The sequence below is a fragment of the Cetorhinus maximus genome, chromosome 10 (genome assembly GCF_964194155.1).
Source record: "Cetorhinus maximus chromosome 10, sCetMax3.hap1.1, whole genome shotgun sequence".
Lineage (NCBI taxonomy): Eukaryota > Metazoa > Chordata > Chondrichthyes > Lamniformes > Cetorhinidae > Cetorhinus > Cetorhinus maximus.
The window spans coordinates 55983009-55996328 of NC_135888.1; the positions used below are offsets into that span (position 1 = coordinate 55983009).

Consider the following 13320-nt stretch of genomic DNA (forward strand, 5'->3'; position numbering starts at 1 on the left):
CCATTTGCAGCTCTGGCTTCCAACACACTAACTGTTGAAATTCCCCCTCTAATCTGCACCGGAATTCCCGCTGTAATCTGTTCTGCCTCTACCTCCCTCCCCTCCTTAAGGACTCACCTGTCTGACCTGGTCATGTGCCTTAATATCTGTTTATGTGGATTGTTGTCAAATGTTCTTTGATAATGTTCCTGTGAAGCACTTTGGAACGTTTCACTATGTTAAAGACGCGATATAAATGCAAGTTGAATACTGAAATCACTTGAAGGGAATCATTTAACCCTTATGTTTAGACTATTGAGAGCTGGCCCTTTGATTGGGCTAGTGGGTGATGGCCCTTAGGTCGAGCTCCAAGAATAGAGGTGAGAAAATTGGCCAAAAATAACTTCAATAATCTATCAGCTGGTGGACAGAAAGAGAGTCTGGCAGTTACCACTGATGTTTAAGATGGTGAGGGAATGAAGTGACTGACCTGGCAGGGGGGTTTATTAAATCATGAAATTAAATCAACATTCCATGCATTTATCCTCTAATACTCTCAATTGAATCACCACATCAGTTTTAGATTCAATAAAGTTATTTCATGCTGTTTATCTTGATTAATTCAGTCACTTTGCTCTCCCTCTCTTCCACTTTCTCAAAATATTTTCTTTGCATAAGCAAACAATATAGACAGCACATATTGGGTAGTATGGGATTTGACATTAATTCGTTTCGCCTATTTTTTCTGCCAACCTAAATTTTTTTTAACTTTGCCAGCCTAATCTGGACTTCCACACACAGCAATTTTGAGTGGGGAGGGGCACGGTCACTGGATAGTAATCGAAAGCAGGAATGCTGGCTGATTTTTTTTCCTTCCCACCCCCCCAAGGCAGGTTCTCAGCCCCAACTGTTGCTCAGTGAGCTCCAGGAAGCAAGTTAGTCTGCTTTTAAATGTTCCTCAGCTGTTGTTTTTGTTTGCTTTCTTGGTCTGGTCAGTGCGCTCTGTAGTCACTTGATTGCCTGGGTTGCTATGACATCTTTATGTAAACTCGTTGTGTAAAGCCTTCCCTCTACATGAAAGAATAAAGCTAATAGTCCAGGTGAGCCACCGTATATAAAAATCTATTCATTCATTCTAATGCTTGCTGCCATGTACGTGCACTTATGTCTGTCAAAGATTTCCTGCACCCCACCCCACCTTCCCCTCATTTTTAATTTCCTTTGCAGAGCAGAGTATTTTGGAGCAAGGACTGGTATCTTTTCTTTATTCTTTGACGGGATGTGGGCAGGGCTGGCAAGGCCAGCATTTGTTGCCCATCCCTAATTGCCCTTGAAATGAGTGGCTTGCTCTGCAGTTAAGAGTCAAAGTCGGCCTGGAGTCACATGTCGGCCAGACCAGGTAAGGATGGCAGGTTTTCTTCCCTAAAGGACATTAGTGAACCAGATGGCTTTTTACAACAATTGATGATAGTTTCATGGTCACCATTACCGAGCCTGGTTTTAAATTCCAGATTTATTAACTGAATTAAAATTCCACCAGCTGCCGTAGTGGGATTTGAATCCATGCCCTCAGGGCATTAGCCTGCGGCCTCTGGATTACTAGTACAATGATATTACCACTAAGCCACCGTCTGCCCTATTAATACCTATCGTGGCATTTGTGGTGAGAATATAAATATGTACCTAATGCCCTTTTACTATCTTTCACTTGCAGGCACCGTGTTTGGAAGCAAAGATAAGTTCCACGGCTTAGGACTGTTCATAGACACATATCCAAATGATGAGAGTGCTGATGTGAGTGCCAGGAAATACCCTGACTTGATTGTCTTATTCTGTCCCCTGTTCTTCACTCATATTCTCTTGGACTCATAGAAGTTATGCAAAACCTTTACAAGCCATTGGTTAGGCCTTAGTTGGACTACTGTGTCGAATTATGGACGCCACACTTTAGGAAGGAAGTTCAAGCTTTTGAGAGAGATTTCGTTAGAATGATACCAGTGATAAATGATCTCAGTTTTATGGATAGACTACAGAAGTTTCCTTAGAGTAGAGAAGGTTAAGGGAAGACTTAATAGATGTGTTCAAAATAATAAAGGGTTTTGATGGAGTAAATGAGGAGAAACTTTCACCAGTAACAGAAGTATCAGGAACCAGAGGATGCAGATTTCTGGTAATTGGCAAAAGGACCAGAGGGAAGAAGAGATTGTTTTTTTTTACACAGCAAGTTGTTGCTACCTGGAATGCACTTTTTGAAAGGATGGTGGAAGAATATTTTAATAGTGGCTTTCAGAAGGGAATTGGTATATACTTAGAAATGAGAAACTTGGGGAGAAGAGCAGGGGAATCAGACTAATTTGGTAGCCCTATCAAAGAGCCCAGCACAAGCACAATAGACCGAATGGCTTCCTGATTTTATGTATCAGTAATGGTCTTGTGCATTCACACCCCACGTAAAAATGATCACCTGAAAGCCACTGCGTCTTTGCAACAATCTTGATTCTCGCCTCAAATTGTGAACAACAGTACAACATCAGTATGAAAACAGAAAATGGAAAAACTCAGCAGGTCTGACAGCATCTGTGGAGAGGGAAACAGAGTTAACGTTTTGAGTCTGTATGACCCTTTTTCAGAGCTCTGAAGAAGGGTCATAAAGACTTGAAACATTAACTCTGTTTCTCTCTCCACAAATGCTGTCGAACCTGCTGAGTTTTCCAGCATTTTCTGTTTTTATTTCTGGTTTCCAGCGTCTGTAGTATTTTGCTTTTATCTTAGTACAAATAGCAGTGAGCTCATTCATCAGTACCTCACACTGCTGTTTACGCATCTCTGCGGACAATTTGGATTTCATCAAATCCAGAGATGGACATCTGGAATCAAGTGTTGTGCTATTCAGGTGGACGCATCCTGAAAGCTTGAGAGTCATTTTGCTGAATTGTCAGTATGTGGGTGTTGCTGGCAATGCCGGCATTTATTGCCCAACCCTAGTTGGAGAAGATGGTGGTATGCCTTCTTGCACTGCTGCACCTGTTATGGTAATGGTGCACCTTATCGCTGAACCTCATACTGACTATTTCCCAGCTGGATTGTTTCCTAGCCCACTTTCAGCAAATTAAGAGTCAATTACGAGGTGCAGGACAGGAGTCGTGCACTTTAGGACTTTAGTGAACCAACTGGGTTTTGGGGTCACTACTTTAATGAGTACCCCTAACTTCAGGAAATTTTAACATGTGGAGAACTTTCCATACAATATCAGTTTAACTAGAAGTGCCGTTTTTCCCTCTCCACGCTTGGAGGCATGTGACAGTAACCAGGAAAAGCTTAACTGGAAGATTTAAAAGCAACTTCTTTATTATTGATGTACCATCAAGGAAGGGGATGGTTTACAATTAGGGAATATATAATAGACATCGGGTTCTGATCTACATCGCTACAAAGGTATGGGTGCAGAATGGGGGTTTTCTCCCACAAATACTAACAGTGTCCTGACTTAGCCAGTTTACCTTGCGATTCCTCCAGTTTCTGGAACTGCTTCTGCAAGAACAATATAGTGACCACACACCACAACCACTGGAATCTTCAATTTGGGTGGCATCATAGAAGTCCCATGAATTATTGAGACATGATTAGGGGAAAAAAAAATACTGGTTGAGTATCCTTTATCCGTAAATCTAAAAACTGAACACATCCAAAAACCGCACATTTTTTGAACCTCATCGACCTTTAGCACAGGAAGCCTAGTTGTTTGCTTGCACTGTTTACCTTGCGATTTTTGTGGTGAATCTGTAAAGAAGAAACTTATTACAGGTACCCTGTATTTATTATTCAGTGATGCATCCTACTTTTCTTGCCATTTTATTTACTTTAGACCATAGCTAGCCTAGGCTAAGGCTATTGTAATGTAAGTTTATATGTGGTGTCTGAAAACCAAAATGATCTGAAACCCGAAGTGCAATTGGCCCCAAAGGTTTTGAATAAAGGATACTTGACCTGTAAAAGAGCAGAGAAGGTGGGGCGATGAAATTGCATGCAATCAAAGGAGTGGGATCAAGAAGGAATCAGAAGTTCGATGAAAACATGGAATCAGAGAATTTTGCCAACTGATTTGGCACACCTAACCTTGTCATTGGGGAGATGAGATGACGTTTTGAGCCTTGCTGTCTCAGATCACAGCTCTGATTTACTCTTATTGGATGTCATTCCTTGATTGATAAGGATCTTGGTTGCCATTTTTCCCGACTACAATTCTGACTGACCTATTATGCATCAGTCTTTTTCTTTCTACACGTTCTTTGGGTTTTTTTGGACAACACCGTAAAATCTTGTTGCAGATCCCCAGTTGAGAACCCTATTCTACATGACCCTTTTTTCCCCCCCACCAACTCTTCATTTAAGCCTATCAACACATCCTTCTATTCCTTTCTCCCTCCATGTGTTTATCTAGCTTCCACTTAAATGCATCTATACAATTTTCCTTAATCGCTCCAAATGAGAGCGAGTTCCATATTCTAACCACTCTTTGGGTAAACAAGTTTCTCCTGAATTCCATATTGGATTAATTTGTGACTATCTTGTATTGATGGCTCTAGTCTAGGGACTCTCCCACATGTGGAAATATCTTCTCCAAGTCTACCCTATCAAACTCCCATAATTTTAAAGACCTCTCTCAGGTGACCTCGTAGTATTCTCTTGATCCCTGGTCTATTTACCAAATCTTTAAAGCTTCCCAAACTTTTCCCCCATGTGGCCACATTTTAATGCCCCGGACTTTGTGTGACTCTAGAGTGAAAATTTGTGAGGCACGACATTTGATGAGCAGTGGAGGTGGCCTTCAGCTGGTTGGAAGTGAGGTTGAGCATGGTGTGAAATCTTTAAACTGCAGGGTTTTTACCTTTTCACAGCCGTTTTTTGCTGCAGCAGGAATCAGGCCTCAAAGATCTGTCCATTAGGCCATGCCCACCGTTAGAGAAAGAAAATGCAAATTTAAAGCTGTTGCAAAGCAAGCATCGCAGCTGTTAGCATTCAGTCCGAGCTCCATGTAAACTATTGCAACCCACCGTTTGGGAAGCCCTGTCTTAAAGACCTCCCTTAAAATTTTGGTAATTGAGATGCTGATCTTTGTTTTGGAGTGCAACCCAAAGCTGACTACTCAATTGCTCTCCTAGATGGCCTCCCATCTTCCACCCTCCATAAACTTGAGCTCATCCAAATCTCTGCTGTACACATCCTAAATCGGACCAGATCCTGTTCATCCATTACCCCTGTGTTCAGTGACCTATGTTGGCTTTCGGTCCAGCAGCATCTTGATTTTAAAGTTCTCACCCTTATTTCCAAATTCTTCCAGACTCTTCCCCCACCCCCCCACCACCGCCCTGCACTACCACCCCAATCTCTGTGACCTCCTCCAGCACTAAAACACGCCCATTGGTGGTGGTGCCTTCAAATGATTAGACCGTAGGCTTTGAAATTCCATACTTAAACCTCACCATTTCTCTCTCTCACCTTTTAAGTGGCTTTTTAAAACCTACCTCTTTGACCAACCTCTTGGTCATCTGTCCTAATATCTTCTAGTTTGGCTTGGTGTCAAATTTTGGCTAATTTACTCCCTGTAGGAGTATTTACTACTTTAAAGATGCCATATAAATGCAAGTCGTTGTTTGTCTTAAATTTCCTGGCTCTCTCTCTCTCCCTCTCTGTAGCGGGTGTTTCCGTATGTCTCAGCGATGGTCAACAATGGGACTCTGCCGTATGACCACAGCAAAGATGGACGCAGCTCTGAGCTTTCTGGATGCCCTGCAGAACTCCGAAATGTAGATCACGACACGTATTTGGCAGTTCGTTACTCTAGGGGCCGGTTAACGGTAAGTGACAGATTGTGGTAGTGGGAATATTACTGTCAAACGAGTCGGCTGCCACCTGTGCTGTAGAATAATACAGCACAGAAGGAGGCCTTTTGGCCCTTCATGCCTTTGCCAGTTTTTGAAGGAGCTATCCAATTAGTCCCATGTCCTTGCTCTTCCCCCATAGCCCTGCAACTTCTTTCTTTCTAAATATATATCCAGTTCCCTTCTGCTTGACCACCCTTTCAGGCAGCGCAACCCAATCACAACAACTTGCTGCACTAAAACAAACATGCTCCTAAATTTCCCTTTTGTTCTGTTGCCAATTATTTAAAATCTGCGAACTCTGGTTGGTGGCTCCACTGTCAATGGTACAAGCCTCTCCTCCCTACTTGCTGAGTTTTGAACGACTCATTTCCCCATGACCTTCTATGCTCCACGCAGACCAATCCCAACTGCTTTAATCTCCATGTAACTGAAGTCCCTCATCCTTGGTGTCATTCTGGTAAATCTCCTCTGTGCTGTCTTTGCAAACCAACGTTTAAATGTTATTTAGTATATTTGGATCCCTGGCCTGTATGATAGAGGACTCCAGTTGAAATGGCCCATTTCCTCAGTTGTTTCTATTTGTTGCCTGTTCTCTCAGGTGATGACAGATGTTGAAGACAAGAATGAATGGAAAGAGTGTATTGATATCAGTGGGGTCCAACTGCCCACTGGTTATTTCTTCGGTGCATCTGCAGCAACCGGAGACCTGTCAGGTAGGAGTGAACACCTTTGTTTTATTGCCCTGTGCTTTGCTTGCTCAGTGGTTGCACCTTCAAAGGCTGTGGTTAAGTCCTGCTCTAGAGACTTGAACATCAAATGTAGCCTGGTAATTCAATGGAATACTGAGGGGGTTCTGCCTTTCAGTTGAGATGTTAAACTTGGGACCTGTATGTCCTCTCAGGTGATATAAAAGATTTCCTGGCACTATTTCAAAGAAGAATAGGTTACCTGGTCATTTATCTGACTGATGTTCGTGGGGGTTTGCTGTGCACTAATTGATTGCCACATTTTCTACATTACACCAGTGATTACACTTCAAAAATATTATGCAGGAAGAAATAATGGGACTTGTGAGAAAGATACAACAATAATCATGGGTGATTTTTAATCTACATATAGATTGGGTGAATCATCAGATTGGCAAAGATAGCCTGGAAGATGAGTTCATAGAGTGTTTTCAGGACAATTTCTTAGAGCAGCACGTGCAAGAACCAACCAGGGAGCAGACTATTCTAGATCTGGTAAAGTGCAATGAGACAGGATAATGACCTCATTGTAAAGGTGCCCTTGGGTAGCAGTGATCAAAACATGATTGAATTTCGTATTCAGTATGAGGGAGAGAAGAGTGGTTTTAAGACTGGTGTTTTGAGCTTAAATAAGGGAAAATATGAGGGTATGAAGACAGAGCTGGCTAAAGTGAGCTGGGAAATTAGGTTAAGGGATAAGTCAATAGAGATGCAGTGGCAGACTAATTTAAGGAGATATTTCGTGACACTCGGCAAAGATACTTTCCAGTGAGAGAGAGAGACTCGAGGCGAAGGATGCACCATTCATAGCTAAGTAAGAAAGTTAAAGATAGTATCAAATTGAAAGAAAAACCATACAATTCCCGTACAATTCCACAAAGATCATTAGCAGGTTGGAAGATTCGACACAATATAAAAAATGAATGGCCAAAATAAAAATGAGGGAGAAATTAGAGTATATGGGAAAGTTAGCTAGAAATATAAAAACAGATAGTAAGAGTTTCCATGGGTATTTAAAAAGGAAAAGAGTTAGCAAAATTAATGTTGGTCCTATACAGAGAGAGACTGGGATATTAATAATAGAAAATAAGGAAATGGCAGATGAATTGAACTAGTATTTTGCATCTGTCTTCACTGTAGAGGGCACAAGTAACACCCCAGAAGTAGGTGTACATCAAGAGGTGAAATGAAGAGCAGAACTTAAAACAATTACAATCACAGTGGAAAGAGTTGTGAGAAAATTTAGAACTAAAACCTAACAAATTCCCAGGTGCTGATGGACTTCATCCGAAGGTCTTAAAAGAAGCAGCTGTTGAGATAGTAGATGCATTGATTTTAATTTTCCAAAATTCTCTAGATTCTGGGAATGTCCCATTAAATTAGAAAATAGCAATATTCAAGATGGGAGGGAGATAGAAAGCAGGAAACTACAGGCAAGTTAGCTTCAGGGGAAATGCTGGAACCTTATTAAGGAGGTTGTAGTGGGATACTTGAAAATTTTAATGCAATCAGGTAGAGTCAACGTGATTTTGTGAATGGGAAATCGTGATTGACTGATTTATTATAGTTCTTTGAGGAAGTAACAAGCAACTTGGATAAAGGGGAATCTGTGGATATGCTGTACTTACATTTCCAGAAGGCATTTGACAAGGTGCCACATCAAAGATTACTACACAAAATAAGAGCTCATGGAGTGGAGGGGTAACAAATTATCATGAACAGAGGATTGGTTAGCTAACTGGAAACAACAGAGAGTACGGATAAATGGGTTAATTTTGGGTTGGCAGATGTAACAAGTGGAGTGCTACAGGGATCTGTACTAATGACTTGGATGATGGGACTGAATGTATCGTTGCTAAATTTGCTGATGATACAAAGATAAGTAGGAAACTAAGTTGTGAAGAGGACGTAAGGAGTCTGCTATGCATAGATTAAGTGAGTGTTCAAAAATTTGGCAGATGGAATATAATGTGGGAAAATGTGAACTTGTTGATTTTGACAGGAAGAATACAATAACAGCCTATTATTTAAATAGGCAGGGATTGCAGAACTCTTAGGTACAGTGTGATCTGGGTGTCCTACATGAATCACATGCAGGTACAGCAAGTGATCAGGAAGGCAAATGGAATGTTGTCGTTTATTGCAGCGGAATGAAATATAAAAGTAGGAATGTTTTGCTACAGTTGTACAGGGTGTTGGTGAGATCACATCTAGAATACTGTATACAGTATTGGCTTCCTTATTTATGAACGGACAGAATTGCTTTAGAAGCAATTCAGAGAATGTTCACTTGACTGATTCCAGGGATGAGGGTGTTATCCTATGAGGAAAAGCCGAGTAGGGTGGACCTGTACTCATTGGATTTTGAAGAATAAGAGGTGACCTTATTGAAACATAAGATCCTGAGGGGATTTGACAAGGTGGATGCTGAAATGATGTTCCCCCTTGTGAGAGAGACCAGAACTAGAGGCCTAGGGGAGAGTACGAGAGGAGAATCCCGGGACAGGCAGTCAGCAGCACCTAGAGGAGAGTGTGAGAGGAGGTCACTGGGACAGGCAGTCAGTAGCACCTAGAGGAGAGTGTGAGAGGAGGTCACTGGGACAGGCAGTCAGTAGCCCCTAGAGGAGAGTGTGAGAGGAGGACCCTGGGACAGACAGTCAGCAGCACCTAGAGGATCTAGTCTATCTAGAGGATCTAGCATCTAGTCTATACTCAAGTAGGTGTAAGGGTAAAATAAAAGCAAGGGCCCATATTCTATTTAGTTAAGATATGTCTGGGGAGTCAGTCCCCTGATTTGCACATCCTGTGCTATGTGGGAAATCCTAGACGCTCCTGGCGGTCTGGATGACCATGTGTGCAGGAGGTGCCTATGACTGGAGCAACTCGAGCTCCGGGTTTTGGAGCTTGAGTGGCAACTGGGGGCACTACAGTGCATTCACGAGGCTGCGGGGTTCATGGATAGCACATTTCAGGTTGTGGTCACCCTGCAGTTTAAGGAAGTGCGAGCAGAGAGGGAATGGTGACCGCCAGACAGAAGAAGAGGACCAGGCAGGTAGTGAGCGAATCCCCCGAGTGCATCTCATTCCCAAACCATTTCTCGGCCTTAGAAAACAGTGAGAGTGACGGTTCCTCAGTGGAGGTCAACCAGAGCAAAGGCCATGGCACCATGGGTGGTCCAGTTACTCAGGGCGGAAGGTAGAAGTGTGAAAGGGCAATAGTGGTAGGGGATTCGTTAGCGAGGGGAGTGGACAGGCGCTTCTGCGGCTGTAGACGTGACTCCAGGATGGTATGTTGTCTCCCGGGTGCCTGGGTCAAGGATGTTACGGAACAGCTGCAGGACATTCTGAAGTGGGAGGGTGAACAGCCAGAGGTCATGGTCCATGTTGGGACCAGTGACATAGGATGAAAGAGAAATGAGGTCCAGCAAGCAGATTTAGGGAGTTAGGTAGGAAATTGAAAAGCAGGACTTCAAAGGTAGTAATCTCCAGATTACTCCCAGTGCCATGCAGTAGTGAGTATAGGAACAGAAGGATAGAGCAGATGAATGTGTGGCTGGAGAGATGGTGCAGGAGGGAGGGCTTTAGATTCCTGGGGCATTGGGACCGTTTCTAGGGTAGGTGGGACCTGTACAAGCTGGACGGGTTACGTCTGAACAGGAACGGGACCAACATCCTCGCGGGGATGTTTGCTAATGCTGTTGGGGTGGATTTAAACTAAATTGGCAGGGGGATGGGATCCTGAAAAGTAGTTCAGAGGGGAGAGAAGCTGAGATGGGATTAGAAGTTAAAACGTTAGTAAGTGAGTCTGGAAGGCAGATGAAACATAGGCTAGATAAGAAAGAAGTGAGTTTAGCAAGGCTAAGTGGAATATATTTTAATGCAAGGAGCCTGAGGAACAAGACGGACGAGCTGAGGGCACAGCTAGGTACGTGGGAGTATGATATCATAGCTATGACCAAGACGTGGCTAAAAGAAAGGCAGGATTGGCAACTCAACATTCCTGGTTATAGGCTATTCAGACGAGGTAGAGAGGGGGATAGAAGAGGAGGGGGGGTTGCAATATTGATCAAGGAATCAATTATAGCAGTGAGGAGGGATGATATCTTGGAAGGATCGTCAAATGAAGCCATTTGGGTAGAAGTAAAAAAACACAAAAGGGGCAAACACGCTATTAGGTGTGTACTATAAGCCCCCAAACAGTCAGGGAGAGATAGAGGATCAAATATGTAATCAAATTTCAGAGCAGTGTAAGAATAATAGGGCAGTAATAGTAGGGGATTTTAACTACTCAGATATTAACTGGGGTAGTTTTAGTGTGCAAGGTAGGGAGGGAGCAAAATTCTTAAGTTGCATCCAGGAGAACTTTTTTAGCCAGTATGTAGAAAGCCCAACAAGGGAGGGGACAGTTCTGGACCTAATATTCAGAAATGAGCCCGGGCAGGTAGAAGGTGTATCAGTAGTGAAGCATTTTGGGGACAGTGACCATAACTCAGTTAGATTTAGGATACTTATGGAAAAGGACAAGGTTGGGCTGAGAATTGAAGTTCTGAACTGGGGAAAGGCTAATTTTACTAAGATTAGATGTGATTTGGCCCAAGTGGACTGGGATCAGCTACTTGCAGATAAAACTGTCAGAGTAGTGGGAGGCATTCAAGGAGGAAATAGAAAGAGTAATGAGAAATATGTTCCCGTAAAGACAAAAGGAGTGACCAAGTCTGGAGAACTCTGGATGTCAAGGGATATAAAGGTTAGGATTAAGAAAAAAGAGAAGCTTATGGCAGATACCAAGGGCTCAATATGACAGAGTCCTTAGAGGAGTATAAAAAGTGCAAAGGGGAACTTAAAAAGGAAATTAGGAAAGCTAAGAGAGTGCATTAGAAAGCATTGGTGGGTAGAATAAAGGAAAGCCAAAGGTGTTTTTTAAATATATAAAGAGCAAGAGAATAACTCGGGAAAGAGTAGGGCCAATTAGGGACCATAGAGGTAATCTGTGTGCGGACCCTGAAGACGTGGGTGCAGTCCTCAATGAGTAATTTGCATCGGTCTTCACAGTGGAAAAGGACAATGCGGATATAGACGTCAGGGTGGAGGACTGTGAAATGTTAGAGGAAATTAATGTAGAGAGAGAGGAGGTACTAGTGAGTTTAGCGGCCTTAAAAGTGGCTAAATCCACAGGTCTGGATGAGATGTATCTCAGGCTGTTGAGGGAGGCAAGAGAAGAGATATCATGGGCCCTAGCAGTAATTTTCAAATCCTCTCTGACCACAGGACTGGAGGACTGCTAACATTGTCCCATTATTAAAAAAGGGAGGAAGGGATAGACCAGGAAATTACCGGCCAGTCAGTCTAACCTCGGTGGTGGGGAAAGAATTCTGCGGGACAGAATATATTTGCACTTGGAGAGATACGGATTAATCAGGGATAGTCAGCATGGATTTGTTAAGGGAAGGTCGTGTTTGACAAAATTGATCAAATTTTTTGAGGAGGTAACCAGGAGTGTTGATGGGGGAAATGCATTTGATGTGGTCTATATTGACTTCAGCAAGGCTTTTGATATGGTCCCTCATGGCAGAGTGGTCAAAAAAGTAAGAGCCCATGAGACCCAAGGCAAAGTGGCACGTTGGATCCAAAATTGGCTGAGAGGCAGGAAGCAGAGGGTGATGGTAGAGGGATGTTTCTGTGACTGGAAGTCTGTTTCCAGTGGGGTTCTGCAGGGCTCAGTGCTGGGACCCTTGCTGTTTGTGGTGTACATAGATTATTTGGACTTAAGTGTAGGGGGTATGCTCAAGAAGTTCGCGGATTACATGAAAATTGGTAGGGTGGCAAATAGTGAGGAGGATAGCCATAAACTGCTGGAGGATATCAATGGACCAGTCAGGTGAACAGAGCAGTGGCAAATGGAATTCAACCCAGAAAAGTGTGAGGTAATGCACTTGGGGAGGGCTAACAAGGCAAGGTATTACACCATGAATGGTAGGATCCTGGAAAGTACTGAAGATCAGAGGGACCTTTGTGTGCTTGTCCATAGATCCCTGAAGGTAGCAGGTCAGGTAGATAAGGTGGTTAAGAAAGCATATGGGATACTTGCCTTTATTAGCTGAGACATAGAAACAAGAGCAGGGAGGTAATGCTGGAACTGTATAAAACTCTGGTTAGGCCACAAGTGGAGTACTGCGTGCAGTTCTGGCCACTGCATTATAGGAAGGATGTGATTGCACTGGAGAGGGTGCCGAGGAGATTTACCAGGATGCTGCCTGGGCTGGAGGGTCTGAGCTATGAGGAAAGATTGGATAGGCTGGGGCTTTTTTCCTTGGAGCAACTAAGGTTGAGAGGAGACCTGATAAGATTAGGAGGGGCATAGATAGGATGGAGACAAAGGCACTTTTTCCATTAGTAGAGGGGTCAATAACCAGGGGGCATAGATCTAAGGTAAGAGGTAGAAGGCTAAGAGGGGAGTTGAGAAATGTGTTAACCCAGAGGGTGGTGGGAGTCTGGAACTCTCTGCCTGAGAGGGTGGTTGAGTCAGAAACTCTTGTAATATTTAAGAAGTATTTAGATATTCAGTTGCGTTGCCATAGCCACCAGGCCAATTGGCCAAGCGCTGGAAAATGGGATTAGTGTGGTCAGATCTTTGTTGACCGGTGCGGACACGATGAGCCGAATGGCCTCCTTCTGTGCTGTAGACGTCTGAGTGTAGGGGACACAATTTTA

The 13320-nt window shown here is 43.2% G+C and overlaps 1 protein-coding gene across 1 annotated transcript in view; it reads left to right on the forward strand.

Moving 5' to 3' along the window:
• Positions 1–13320, forward strand: part of LOC144685706 (vesicular integral-membrane protein VIP36-like) — a 41280-nt gene that overhangs the window by 17031 nt on the left and 10929 nt on the right. The window contains exons 4-6 of the mRNA XM_078550506.1: positions 1694–1773; positions 5676–5837; positions 6463–6577. Of these exons, the coding sequence (XP_078406632.1) occupies positions 1694–1773; positions 5676–5837; positions 6463–6577 (357 nt within the window). The remainder of the gene's footprint in view (positions 1–1693; positions 1774–5675; positions 5838–6462; positions 6578–13320) is intronic.